General features: G+C 38.3%; 1 protein-coding gene across 1 annotated transcript in view; it reads right to left on the bottom strand.

Annotated features, from left to right (window-relative positions):
• The window catches only part of ABCA4 (ATP binding cassette subfamily A member 4), a 65,295-nt gene that overhangs the window by 31,893 nt on the left and 18,666 nt on the right, over positions 1–14,736 (bottom strand). Inside the window, exons 9-17 of the mRNA XM_072342719.1 lie at positions 14,099–14,188; positions 13,480–13,717; positions 12,267–12,406; positions 11,020–11,136; positions 10,046–10,243; positions 5,045–5,250; positions 4,138–4,314; positions 2,005–2,227; positions 1,119–1,340 (exon numbers count right to left, since the gene is read on the bottom strand). Of these exons, the coding sequence (XP_072198820.1) occupies positions 1,119–1,340; positions 2,005–2,227; positions 4,138–4,314; positions 5,045–5,250; positions 10,046–10,243; positions 11,020–11,136; positions 12,267–12,406; positions 13,480–13,717; positions 14,099–14,188 (1,611 nt within the window). The remainder of the gene's footprint in view (positions 1–1,118; positions 1,341–2,004; positions 2,228–4,137; positions 4,315–5,044; positions 5,251–10,045; positions 10,244–11,019; positions 11,137–12,266; positions 12,407–13,479; positions 13,718–14,098; positions 14,189–14,736) is intronic.

Below are 14,736 nucleotides of genomic sequence, written 5' to 3' on the forward strand. Positions count from 1 at the left end.
TCCAGTGTCAGGAACAAGACAAAGCACACCAGAAGCTCAAAATGATGTTTGGTTTTCAACTATCACTCACTGCTCAATTATTTTACTTATCCTAAAAAAAAAATATATATATGCTTTTCAGACACTCATCCACCACACAGTCCTGCTATATTCATTGTAATTAGCTGCTCTTCGGAGGCCAGCCTTTGAAGGACATGCATACCAGAAACAGAAAAAAGCATTCCAGTTGTGAATATTCTTTCTTGGTTCTGACATCCTTCTCTTTTTGGTGTGAACAGATTTATCTTTATACTCCGATTGTGCGTAAATTTCAAAATTTCTTCTCAAATCAGAACTTGTCATGGGCCAACCTAACTCAGTTCCTGACTTAATGAAAGAATTGTTTGCATTTTATTACTTTTATTTGTAGAACTTAAAGTGGTATACACTCTATCTATAAGATTTCCTAATGTAAGAGTAGAAGACAGTACATTTCTTACCTAAGCTGTTAAAATTCTCTGCAGAGACGGGGAGGCAGCATTTAGTTCCCCTTCCCCTCTTTCTGAATCATTGTGCCAAAGAAAATTAATCTGAATAATTCTGCACACTCATAGTTCTGTTTCATAGAAAAGTAAAGCTTCCATTTTCACAGCAAGATATTTGCCAAAGCTTTGATGTCTCTTTTCAAATCCTACCTCTAAGTTCAAGCAAAGAGGGAACGTGAATATGAGCTCTTCTCAACCTTATATTACTCTGCAACTAGATTAGAGCACATGAAAAAGACAACCCTTTCTGTTAATTGCTTTTTACTTATTAAACATGCCAGAAGTGAAAATTGCTTTGAAGTACAGGAATTATTCAAAACGTTTTGAACTGCGCTGATTTCCTAACATTCAGAAAGTAATAATTTTTATTGAATTTTCTAAAAGCCATAAAATTACTTCTTGGTCACTAGGCCTGCTAAAAAAGCCTATTCTCTTCCAATCTTTAGTTATTTGAGAGAGGTCTAGAAGTGTCTGTTCCCATGAATGAAAAAAGCTAAGAGGATGAGGTGTGCAGTGCTTTGTTACTCACACATTGATAGTGAACAGGGCAGCTAAAATTTGAACCCAAAGATATTATATGAGTGAAAGGCTTACTGCTAGGATCTTCAGAGTAACAGTCATGTGATCTTGCCAGACAAAGCAGACAATGTGAGGCAGGTACAAGGTGAAGTACAAGACACCACTGCACGCAGCTGCCAGATTTGCTTTGGAGAAAAAGGTGCTGAACAAGAAACACTGCATTATGGTGGCTGTAGTGAATGTCAGTAGAAACAGGAAGAAGAGAAGTGGATTGCTATAATGCAGGACTTGGCCGTGCTGTAACCAAAAGGAAAACAGAATAAAATTATATCAATACCAGTTCTCCACATTACAGTAGATGCAAAGGCATTCCTGCCAATCAAAATGTTACTGATGTGTCTAACTAAATACAGCAGCCAAGAAGTAAAAGAAGTAGGAGGTGGTCTGTAAAGATGAGACCCAACCTGCTCTGGAATATTATAGAAGGCAAAGTAATTCAGAGAGGGAACTGATGTAGCTGTTTCAACTTTTTCTGCCACATCAGTGCTATAGTTTCTAAGCAGACAGGGCACTGAATATTGTAAATGAATCACATGCAACAAATTTCAAGATTAAGATTCCTCATGTTATAATTTCTTTCACATAAAGTGACAATCACTATTTATTGAGAACTGTGCCTATAGCAAAACAATATACAGAGTAATTAATTAATTAGATGCATTATTTTGTGAGGGCTCTCGCAATAAATCTTTCTGGTGAATTTAACTTTCCATCTCTGCTAAGTGCTCGTGCTGTCCTGAGGACTGCTTACAAGAATGTGCTTCTTGCATGTTGTGATCAGAACAAGTCACCAGCTGCCCCCATCTCCCTATGAATGGCTACTATACATTCTCAACAGCAAACTAGTATCAACAGTGCAAAAAGGGAGAGTTTTTATGGTTGCTTACATGATGATTCTTACCATAATCAGTGCTGTGAGGAGGAATGTGCTCGCAGCCATCATGAAGAAGCTGTCTAGGAACCAAGTGCACCAAATCACTCCATTAGTGATGCCTCTGTTCTTCATAGCCTCCTTTAGACGCATTTCCTTCTCCAGCACTATACTTTTCACAGTCATGGAAACGGAATATATCCAAGCTAGCACCATGAAGATGGGAAAGGAGCGGTTTAAGGTTATCATAAAGCTACAAAAACAAGAAAAGAGAGACAAATAAAATGTAAGTAAAATGGACAAATATTAAGATGAAAAGCAAGAACAGAAAGGAAAAGAGTGGGAAAGAACACATTTATTAAACAAGGGACTGGAAATTCTCAGTCTAAAACTAGGCTATGCATAGTGCAATACATAATCACCATGTGCAGCATTTGCTTCACTTAAGTGAGCTGTCTACAGAAAGCATCACAAGGTTTGCATATCAGCTCTGGTATGCCTGTGGCTGCTGTAGGCTTCAGAGAGCTTTTGCACAGATGAAGATTCTGTACTGCAGTATTCTCAGAGGGGAAGAAGTAAACAGCAGGCTTGCCAGGACAACTACCTGTCAGGTTGGCAGGTAATGGTCAGTCAGATAACCTGCCTGCAATCTGCAATTATCTGAACTACTAGATTTGCCTGCTAAGAAACACACTGAATAAACCTTAAAATTATTTCTATAACAAAGCTTTTTTTGTTTGTATGTTTGTTTGTTTTTGTTTGTTTTTTGAGTGAGATTTACAATAAGACTGCAGTAATAGAGAGCAGCATTGAAACAAGCACACCCTAATTAGAAAAACATGAACGACATCATCTAGAGCACATGTCCAGGCAGCGCTAACAGGAACGTCATCAACCTGAGGACCCTGATCCTCTGAGGACCCTCTGTACTCAAGAGGCTCACTTTCTCACCCCCTCTGAGCAAAAAATACCTTTCTCCTTTGGGAAAAGAAATTCCTGGAATTCACTGCTGGATTTATGTGATATTTAAGACAAAAGCAGTCATTCTACACAAAAATCAATGGACTAGAATTAAGGAAAAGAAGGCTAGATAAGATCAGGTAATTGCTAAAAACTGCATCATATATGAGGGAAGGAAAAGGGCCAATGTTAGCAGAAACTGACAGTGCAGGTCCAGCTTTACTGCAACTACTCCTTATGTAGTTATAAATGGAAAAACATTTAGGGATTAGGATTCTGTAAGAAACAGTCCCAAGATCCTAAATTGTCTTGAGATATTGCAAGACCTGTAGAGAGCTGGATGTCTTTAAGCACCAAATAACTAGTTGTGAGAACTGTTATGTGTAAATATAAGGCTAGGGCTAGGGTTTGATAATGGACTTGATGAGACTGGGTCGCTGTATTCTTCAGAATTTACAGAGATAGAAAGTCAGGTACAAGTTTTACCAGGGCTTGTATCGTTAGTTCAATTTTTCTTTAGAAAATTGGTTCTTTTGGTAGATTTTGGAGGTATAATTAGGGAAATTGGCTTGCTACACTAGAGGGAATCCTATACGAGTAACTGAAGGCGGCAGTGTTGGTTCTAACACAGACCAGTGTTTTGCATTTAGTTTTGCCACAGGTACTGTTCAGTTTTAGAGTTAGTTAAAAAAATTCAGAAAAATAATGTTTTTGTTGGATCCTGTTTAACACACAGGGATAGATCCAGGCCTGACTTTCTTTAGGTACCAAAGCATTTTATTTGGGTGCCAACGAGTTCCCAGCTGTAATCAGTGTGAAAGCTTAGGTTAGGTTATTACAGGATCACATTACCATTGTCTAGAAATATAAGCCTTAAAACCAAACAGACAAAACTCAAAATTGATTAGTTATTTATTCTTGCTGTTAAGGGGGCAGTGTTTTTGTTCGTTTTTGGTCTGGACACTGGTTGCCTGGATGCATAGGCCAGTATTGGTTTTAGGGTTGGAAACTTGGCAAAGGTGGCTTTTGGAGTCTGGGTTATGGAGGGATATGGAAAAGAGCAAATACATTCAGTTATGTCTCAGATATTGAGGCTGAATATATGCCTGAGGACTAGAGTTAGAACTGGTGCTTGGGGGATCTTACAGTGTCCATCACATCAAATAGTCATCAGAATTGAAACAATAATCTTCTCTTACTCACACATCGTCCACAAAACATGGATATGGCATTTGCTGAAGATAAATTCCTAGTGCCGCTTCAGTGTTGGTCTGGGTCTTTATAATCCCGTGCTCAATCATATCTTGGAGATACGCAAAGCCTCCCCAGATATAACGTAAATCATCCACAGGATCAGCTCTTGGACCAGGATCCCAATACCTTAGAAAATTTCACAGAAATCATTTGGATAAACAGTAGCTTTAAGGAGGAAAAGAAAAAAAAAAAAAAGAAAAAGAAAAAGAGGGAAAAAATAATCTTTGCTACTGAAGTTGTTGTAGGGGTATTGCTCATTGCCTTTTCCAGAGTTTAGTCTGTCAGACCACATTGATTGACAATAGAACATTCTTTTGTTTCCTTTAATTTTCTCTATACTTACACAGAAGTAACACACAAAAATGTGCAAAAATTAATCATGTTGCAGAGTAATTGTTTAAGAATAAAAATAACTATTTGTAACACACTATCCTTGGACATAAAGCTGAAACAGTTAGATTTCAGTCATCAGACTTCTATGTGGGGGCATTTGAGGAGATACAGAAGAGAAGTTCTGCTGAGAGATGGATCACAATCCGTGTGGGTCTGCCTTGTTCACCTTTCTGTGTAGTAGAGCCAGTTAACATCTTGCAGCAGGTTAACAGATTCTGAACACAGTCATTCCCTGTGCCGTGTATCCATGCACCTACCCATTACCTGAGCTGGTCTGATGGTCACATGAGTGACATACCAGTTGTGTCAGCACCTGGACACAACTATAGAGATGGATTCTGCTCTGCATTACATACTGAATACTGGTGAATACAATTGAATTTCATGTGTGCATCAAAGGGAGGTTCTAATGTCCTTGTATTGCTTATACTCTTATGATAACCAAGAAGGAATCACCACCTACCTATCTTTGATTTTATTTGTTTTCTCCACTGCATCTATGTCCATCCGAATCTTGTATTTCACATGTGGTGGAAGACTTTTTTGTGTAGGGTCTATATCTGGAAAAACCACACCAGCCCAGAATTTGTTTTCCTCTAGTAAATGAAGGGCTTGATGAGTCAGCTGGGTTTCATCACTATAACCTTCAAATTTATCCAGGGTCAAGCACTACAAATGATCACAAAGACAACAAATGCATTGGAGTTAGCTACTAAGAGCTATAGACTGAAGTAAACATGAGTGGCTGACAAAAGAAAAGACAGATAGTTTCACCTGAAGTAGCTGCTGTTTTACTGTGAGGATGGACAAATACTGGAAGAGGATGTCCATAGATGATGTAAAGTTTCATCTTTGGAGATATTCAGAACCTATCTGGACACAGTACTGGGCAGCCTGCTCTACTTGACACTGCACTGACCAATAGAGTTGTATTAAATGATCTCAGGGGTCCTTTTCAACCATAGAAATTGTATGATTGTTTGCAAACAACTCCTAAGAGTAAGGATCTTCCTATAAAGAGCAGAGAATGCTAAAATCTCAACTTTCAATCCCATTTACAATCAAGATAATCGTCTCTACTTACTGCATTATGGCAGTAAGTTTCTAAACGTGAAATATCATCTCTGACATTTCCTTCCTACGTTCAGCCAAAACCTACAGTGTTATGAATGAGATAGAAGACCATTTTCTAAAACACATTTAAATTACTGCAATCATCCAGTCATGGAGATGTGAACTCTATCACTTGAACTACACTGGGAACATTTCCTTATGCAGCCAAATATCTGAATTAGATGGGCTCAGTTATAAAATATATCTGCCCACTGAAGCTTTCTGGCAGTCCAGCTGAACACCAAGAAGCAGAAGAATGATTCTCAGAATGATGACTCATCTGGAATACTGTGTCCAGTTCTGGGCTCCCCAGTACAAAAAAGACAGGGATCTCTTGGAAAGAGTCCAGCGGAGGGCCACAAAGATGGTGAAGGGCCTGGAGCATCTCCCCTATGAGGAGAGACTTAGGGAACTGGGTCTGTTTAGCCTTGAGAAAAGAAGGCTGAGAGGGGACTTGATCCAGGTTTATAAATACCTGAGGTGTGGGAGCCATAGTGGAGAGGCTGGTCTCTTTTCAGTAGTGCGTGGGGACAGGACTAGGGGCAATGGGCTGAAACTTCAGCATAGGAAGTTCCGCACGAATGTGCGCAAGAACTTCTTTACGGTGAGGGTGACGGAGCACTGGAACAGGCTGCCCGGGGGGGGGTGGAGTCTCCTTCTCTGGAGATATTCAAGACCCGCCTGGACGCCTACCTGTGCGACGTGGTGTAGGGAGCCTGCTTTGGCAGGGGGGTTGGACTCGATGATCTCTAGAGGTCCCTTCCAACCCCTACAATTCTGTGATTCTGTGATTGGATGCTTTCCATATGGAAAGCCCATCAGACATGGATTGCAGCTGAAAAGCGCTCTGTCAAGTGAAGCGCTGGCAGAATCAGAGCATAAATTTAAATCTTAAAATCTTCTTGTTATTTTATTCCAAATTTATCATTTATTGTCAGTTCTATAGTCGATTGATTTTACCAGTAATATGGCATCTCCATTGAATTCCTACACATGATTAACCTGCTGGCTTAAGTTCATATCCCCTGGCTACCTCAATAGTAAGACAAGGTTTACCCTGAGCAACAAACTGCTTTCTTTCTTAGCCTTGCTCATTACTGTTAAGTGTATTATTATAAGTCAACATACTAGTCACTAAGTCATCAAAATCCAAGCCCCACGTCCCCTCATTTAGTTCCTACATAACGGGCATCAGTAAGAAAAAGGTCATAAACTCTACAAATTCCACCATCATTTATCCATTAAACAGCAGATGTCTTTGTTTGTACCTTTAGCTCCCTCCCTTCAGAATCACCAAGACATGACCAGAGAGTAGAAGTGTTTAACACCCTAATGGACTGGGAAGATATGTATTCAGTTACCTTGATGCCATGATGCTATCTTATTTCATCTGATCTTCTTCATCAATTCTTGCAGGCCAAGAACCCAGAATTATTCTATAACTACAGTGCCTATACAAGCAACTTGTTATTTAACAGACTGACATCTTAAAGACTCCCTTACTTAACATTTTACTGTGATAAATCATACTAATTTGTTTAGAGTTTGAAAAAAAAAATCACTGTTTAATTGTATCTATAATGGAAATACATTTTTAGCTAGTAGGAAGAAAAACCCCACTGAAATTGGCAAAATTGTTTTGTTGCTTTGTGACTCAGCATCACATTTTGCAACTATTGATTATCCTAGTTTGCTTTGTATGAAATTTTATGCTGTTTAATCTTCTGAGAAAGAAAAATAAGGCAGATACATCTTTTTGTATTTCAGAAGAAAATTCAAATTAGACTGATAGCTGTAGGGGTTTTTTTGTTCTTTTTTTGGATAGGTTTATTCCATGTAATTAACTGAGTTCCAGCACTAAGTCTGGTTACTTTCAAAGTATTAGTATTTCCACAGCAAAGTCCTGCAATGTGACTTTGTCTTTTCCATCATCTTAGCTGTCTTTGTGGTGGCTGAAGAACTACCTACTATTTCTTTGTGATGAGGTGGTACAGAATTCTATTCAAGAAACATGTGCCAGCTGCAGGAGTTCTCCAGGTGTATCTGTGTGAATAACACAAACACAGCTGTGACAGACAAGCAATCTCATCGAGATTTTCACTGCAGAATGTACAGTGCCTGGACTAGGCTGAGGAGCAGTACAGACTCTTACCCAGGTGTCCAGTCAAGGAAGCAGGAAAGATTCAAAAGAGAAAACACAAGTGTTTACGGGTTTTCTTTGTGAGTAGAAGGAAAAAGTTGTGCAAGAATACAAGCTGACATATTAGTGTTGCAATAACAGCTCCTTTGAAGTGAAAAGAGATTTCATATTGTAGTCTACTAGACAAAATCTGTAATTCTTTCCCTTAACATGAACTGCATTCAAAATAAGCACTGCATTCTCTAACTAGGTTTCTCCCCCTGCTCCCCACCCCAGTAAATTGCAATAGAGCTTGTGTCTCTGGAAACATCACTATGTCAAAATTGATTCATCTTGCACTTGCTAAAATTTATTTCCTATCTTGAACCAGTAAATATTTAACAGTTTTAAATGGCCCAACTAAGATGGGAAAACAGAAGTTAAGTATCAACGAGAGGGTTAGAAAATTAAAACAGAAGTTAGTGTGTATTAAGAGGAGCTTAGATAGTCCCCACAAAGAGTTTGTCTGTTCTATAGCCTAAGGTAATCAAAGGGAGTAACAGCAAATTCTTGGAGTGATGCAAATGAACAGCTACTGCATAATTTCTAAGATTCTCATCTGTACCACACAAATCTAGACCCTCCAAGGATAACTTCTGGCAGCACATCACCCACACTGTACATCCAGGTGAGGGGTAGGGTGAGCCTGAAAAGGAGCTATCTGTTCCCATTGTGCTTGGTACAGCATGAAAACAGTTACAAATGCTAGCAATTTAGTGTAAACAGCAGACTTGAAAGAACTAGCTTGTTACAATGAGCTTAGGACACTAAGATCTATTACAAGGTACAGTAACTGGCCTAATCCCATGGATATTCCACTACTGATCTGTACTGAAGCAATATATCCCACTCAGCTTAAATAAGAAATAATTCTGCTAATATGATGCAAAACATCATCAGACGAATCAGCAGAACTTTGTGCAAAAGCTTTATTGCCCTCTATTAAAACATCTGCAAGAAGGTAGACAAGCCCTAAGTTCCCACCTTCTTACATGGATTCTTTTAGTTTGAACTACACCAAAAATCAGTAAAGTTAGGCTTGATCCTGTTGCCTACAATTAGTATCAGCTTTCTCTGTCAGCTTGAGACTTAGCCATTTAGCCATTATTAACGATCCTTTCAGATACTGTACAAAATAATTAAGCTCTTTAAAGACTCCAAACCTCATATCAGAGTTGCCAAAGGTAGCATATTATGGCCAAATGCAACAGTGTTTTAAACTCTCATTGTTAAGCCTACAGCATCGCAGGCTCTCCTAGTATTATCTGATTTCTTAAGTTTACAAAGAAGAGTAGGCATTTTTTCTAACTCAGCAGGGATCCATCCCATCTCGGGTCCAGTTCCAAACACATTTTTACCTGATGTCAGAAAGATACAAGGAAAATGTAACTCCTTGTGTCACTTACCTGGCTCTGGAAAGGAATGGATGTAGTAGTTTGCTCAGTCCTCTAAAAATCTAATGTTTTTTTAGCACTGGACTTATTAACCTGAGTCTGATAAACTCATCTAGAATTCACACTGTCCATGCTAGAGTAGCCTGATAAAAAGTATATTCCATAGCATTTTCTGAACAGCTTGATGTTTTCCTATATGTTCTTATTTATGTAATGAAACTTCATGCCACTTTCTGCACTGTGACTCTCAAGAAGCCAATAAAAAAGCAGCACTCCTAGAAAATGGATGGAGAAATTCCAGGAGAGAGACAGACATCTTGTCAGAAGTGGCTACAAAACAAGCAGAAACTCCCTGTTTTTTTAAATCTGGTTCTCAAGATCCTATACTGGGAATTTCCAAAGAACTATTAGCTTCTCTGGTCCTGGCCTGGTTGAAAATAGCAGTCTGGTAGCCATTAAAAATTAAAAAAACAAAGACAAAAAACAATGCAGTTTTCTTTATGGAAAAAAGCAATTTCTGCTTCTCAGCCTCAAAGCACATTCAGACATTCAATTTACACTTTGAATGCAAGATTAAGGGACTGTAAAATTTGTTTTTTGTTCTAGTGCTATTGCGTTATTTTAAAACATATCTTCAATATTGAGATGAAATATGAAACATACGAAGATGCCTCGTGATTTTAACTGTCTTGTCTACTGTCACAGACTCCAGGTACTATCTATCCTGCTTCAAGATATTTTCTAGAAGGATTCCCAGCAGGGAGAGAGATGTCCTTACCTCCAGATACTGATTCAGAAGACGCAGAGCTTGGTCTGCTGCACTGAAGATATTCCTCCAGTCAAAATCGACCATTCCCTTTTCCCTGCTCCCTGGAGGCCCATTGTGGAGAAAGTTGATAATGTATTCAGCAGTTAAGCCTTCAGCACCCAGCTGACTGTTCAGGAAGTCCCTCACTGTAGAGTGATTCAGAGAGCTCTGAGGAAACATATTGGAACAACTTCACTATAGCAATCCTCTTCACGTGTCATAGTTAGAAAGAAAGGTTTTAATTTCCATTGCTCTTTCTGAACTGTGCAGTACTACAGACAGGTATGTTAAGAAAGGAAATTTATAAATGGGCAAATGTATTGCCAAGCTGGAGGTAAGAAATGAAGAATGGATAAGAAGAAATATATCCTTTAACTACTAATTGCATTTTTTTTCCTTATAAACAAGAGGATAAATGTAATAAATGCCTAATCTAATAGGAAAAGAAGTTTGGAAAAACATTCATTTTATTTAGAATAAACTGCTTTATGGACTTCAATCACAGATATTGCAGCTGATTAAAATCAGATCCAAGAGAAGAGGAAATAAGCAATTTCATAAGGCAGTAAAAATTGCTAGGTCTAGCTAAAACATGATTCTACTGCTTTATTCCCCTACGTAGAACTCTAGAAAATCAACTTGGGTGTTTTGAAGGACATTTTGCAGAAGCTAGAAAGCAGTAATTACTGTCTTTATTAAGAAGTCATTATCAGTCTGAAAAGAGCATCTTAATCTGAGGTTGCCAGAGTCTCTGTAATGCGTATAGAACGAGTCTTTAAGTCAAGCTCAGCCAGCAATGCAACAACCCTAAAGGCCACTGATTCCTTGCTGCAAAGGCTGTGCTTCCAGACAAACCTTCTAAAATATTTATCTTCTTGCTTATTAAAAATATAGGATGGTGAAAGGCTGCTCTTACTGAAGCTTCCTGCTAAGTTATAACATACACGGATCATATTCATTTGCAGGCTGTTTTGGAAGAAGTGCCACAGCTGAGGTCCTACTTCTTCCCAAGCTTTGGTCAACAGTCTGAGGCGTTCAAGTTCTTCAAAAGTGGAGTTTGCCTGAAGAATAAAAACAACAAGAAAGAATGTTTAGATTGCTAGAGAGACAAACACAGAATTTACAGTCCAGGCATTCAGTGACTGTGAAACCTGTAACATACAAATGTGTACTTAATAAACTTCTTAAATGGCAGAAATATAAATGTTCCTCAAAAAAGTGAATTTACAAAATCCACCCAGGATCTAAGTCACATATGATGTGTTTCTGTGGTTCTTACAATGAAAGAGATAAATTTAAAAAATGCAAGAGACCACATTAACCCCACTTGTCTTCAGCTTCTTTAACTACTCAGGTTTTAGCTAGAATGAATGATTTCTTCTTGTTTTCTTTCCCTTGACTATTTCCCTCTATTCTGTAGCTGGAGCCTGGGCTCTGCAACTGAGCTCTTCAGCTGAGAGCCTAAAGTGAAGTGAAATTGATCTGAGCATTTATATCAAGGTCATTGTAGAGATGTAGTCTGACAGAATGGTGTCTGACACGGAAGCCTGTATGAAGAAAAGTGTGTCTCCATGCCAAAAAAATTGCACCCAATGACATTCATTGCCACTTGCTGAACGTTTATGGAGACCAAACATTGGATGTCAGCTCAGTAAGGTTTTGGATGGTTCATTTCAGCAGTGACATGAAAGATGAGCCCACATTCTGGAAGGCCATGCACAGATGTTACACCAAGAAATGAAGAACGTCTCAGTCAGCTCAACTGCACAAATCAGCTAATGGCAGTGACTGTTGAAAAACAGCATTCTGTAGCTGAGAATTTGCTCTATCAAATAGTGTTATTGTGCTCTTTGGGTCTGTTGCAGTTTCCATGGAAACAAGCAGGAGGTATTGCTTTCAGAGCAACCTAGACACACATGAGCATTACAATTTTTGTCAATGCATATATAGGAACATGCCATATAAAAAGGCTACTTGAGCTGGAAAAAGTAGTTTGGGCCAAGGCATGATGAATTAGAAGATATGACTCCCATTTGTTTTTTGTTTTAATGTAATATAACCAGTCTTAACAATCCTCAGAACAAGAGGAGTTCCTGAAGAAAATCTGATTAGGTTGACCATTGTTCAAAGTATGTTTACTAGAATGCAATTTTTTTAGAAATACACATTAATATATTTTTGAATTCCTTACGTTTTTAATGATTTGCTGTACAGGAGGTGAATTAGGAGCAAAGAGAATTTTTCCCATCAGCAGGGGCTTCACAGCACTCCAGGCTATTTTGGTTAAAGGGTTGGATTCCAAGCCCTGAATCAACTCATTGCAAAAGGGTGCTAAAGACAGAAAGACAAATAGTCTTTATGTAACTTTCCTTAAATCTTACCACACATAATATCCTGCAGGTCTTTTTGCTGGCAATATGGACAGCTAAATGTATTATGAAACTGGATGGGATAAGCACATTTTGTAATATAGAACTACAACATCTAAAACATGAAGGAGATTGTAAAGTAGATTTTATAGTTGCAGTGTAGACATCAGAGAATACAGGATAGCAAACAAATTTCACAGCATCATAGAGTATTCTGAGTTGGAAGGGATCTAACAACAGGGATCACTGAACCTTACTCTTACTTAATCATTTGAAAGTTGTTACTATATATAAGGTATTTCTCTTAGAAGGAAACCAGAGAGTTCAGATCTCACTAGGCAATCTGACTATTTCAATGCTTACTATGGTAGATGATTCTGATATGAAACTATTTTCTTTCTTCTACTAGTCATTAATTCTTTAACAGATTAAACTTGAGGACTAGAGTTTAAGCAGTTCAGAATTTGATCTTACAATGAAGTTAGAACTAAGCATTTTTACATAAGCATTTCATTCTTTCTTCTGCATTATGAATTATTTATGCAGTCAGAATGCAACTGCTCTATTCCCTGGCTAAGGAAATGGAAGCACTGGGTCTGGTCTTGTGAAAGTTCAGGCATAAGAAGAGCCAAGTGTCAACACAGATAGTGACATTTAGAATTCTCTCTGTTGGTAAAATGCTCACCTCTACTTTGCAACCATGCAAACATATCATGCCAGAAGGAACAGACAAATCTAATACCATCTATGATATGACTGCTGGTATAACAAACGTAGTGCCTGATCTCAATATAGGAAAAAAAGATGAATGGAAAATTAAAGAGGACAATAAAGAGATAAAATAATGAACAATAGAAAAATAAAGTTTGTTCCTCTTTGATCTCTATCCTATTATACCTGCAAGTAAGACTTTTTCATCTGTCTCTAATTTCTCAAATCAACTTCTTTAAAACTTTATTTTATAAAAGCCATAGTGGTATTCTAACACACTGCATATGTCCACATTATCCATCATGGTTTGGTGGAAAAACTTACTGGTTGTATTATCATAAAGATAAATGGATTTCTTTGTGGAATCAATCCCCAGGAAAGCTTTGTAGTTGTTATCTTCATACCAGTTGAAGGAGAGCACTCTGGATCCACCTCCTTCTGGGTAGCCACAGAAAAGATCAGAAAGGGAGCTCACCAAGTGGCCTAAGGATTCTGGTATTCCATCTCGTACAAATGGTTGCAAAACCATTAAAAGGTCCTGAACACTTTGCTTCCTGGCTAGCTGCAGTAAAAAAAGATTTCTCTGTTAATCACAACCACCAAAGGAAGAAAGTAGTTGGAGAGGTCTCCATTGTGCAAAGACTAGTAAAGTCTAGAAGCAGTCAGAATCTGATCCTTTCATCTCTGTGCTGATTATAGGCACCATTTTCAGTTCTTGTTCTCTCATGTCTATTCTGAAGAAATCAATATGCTTCAGAATCGCTAATGCTTATGTCCACATTTATTTAGTGATGAGGGAAGAATGAAATTCTAAGAAAGCATCTCTTCCCAAATAATTCTGTTTTCTTTCTGATAAAGCCCATAACAGGAAATAAATAGAATAAAAGATAAAGGACTACACACTACTCAAAAAAGTGATGCCTTCTATTATTAGGCCACTTACCTTTTGTACTGATTGGGAAACATTAGATAGCACTCTCCCCCAGGACCTGAGGTCTGCACCTGGTGAATTTCTGTCCAACACAGTGGGAAGCTGTGAATACATGAGAAATACAGCTGCGTTTTGAATAGTTTCTAAATGACAACAGCTAATACAGTGAGAGAAGAAAATCCAAATGGCATCTCTAATTCAGTGAGTTATTTAGAACACTGTCTATATAGTTTTGTTGGTGCACAAAACCATTACCTGTATGTAGACTTGCATACCAGGTTGAGTGAGTGGTCTTACAGTTATGAGGCTGAAAGAGTCACAAGCCATTGAAACTATACTTTGGTATGTTTTGCTTATCTAAGCTCACCGCACCAAGAGGTGCAGAAATAAGGAAGGAAGCAACAGACATTTATGAGAAGCTTCTTCTCGGACACTATTCATCCTGAGATATAAAGACTCTTGATAGCTTTGTAATTTATCAAGTGCTGATTCAGGAGGCCCCTGCTTACCACTGAGGAGAAATAGCTGATAGTACCTGCAAGAGCTCCGGATTTTCAAAGCTGGTTATTATTGTCTGTTAGATCTGGCAGAAACCATTGTTCATCCAGGCTTCAGCAAACTGACCAAATGGCTTTGCTGCCAGGAGTTTA

This window comes from Excalfactoria chinensis, chromosome 8, assembly GCF_039878825.1.
Source record: "Excalfactoria chinensis isolate bCotChi1 chromosome 8, bCotChi1.hap2, whole genome shotgun sequence".
Lineage (NCBI taxonomy): Eukaryota > Metazoa > Chordata > Aves > Galliformes > Phasianidae > Excalfactoria > Excalfactoria chinensis.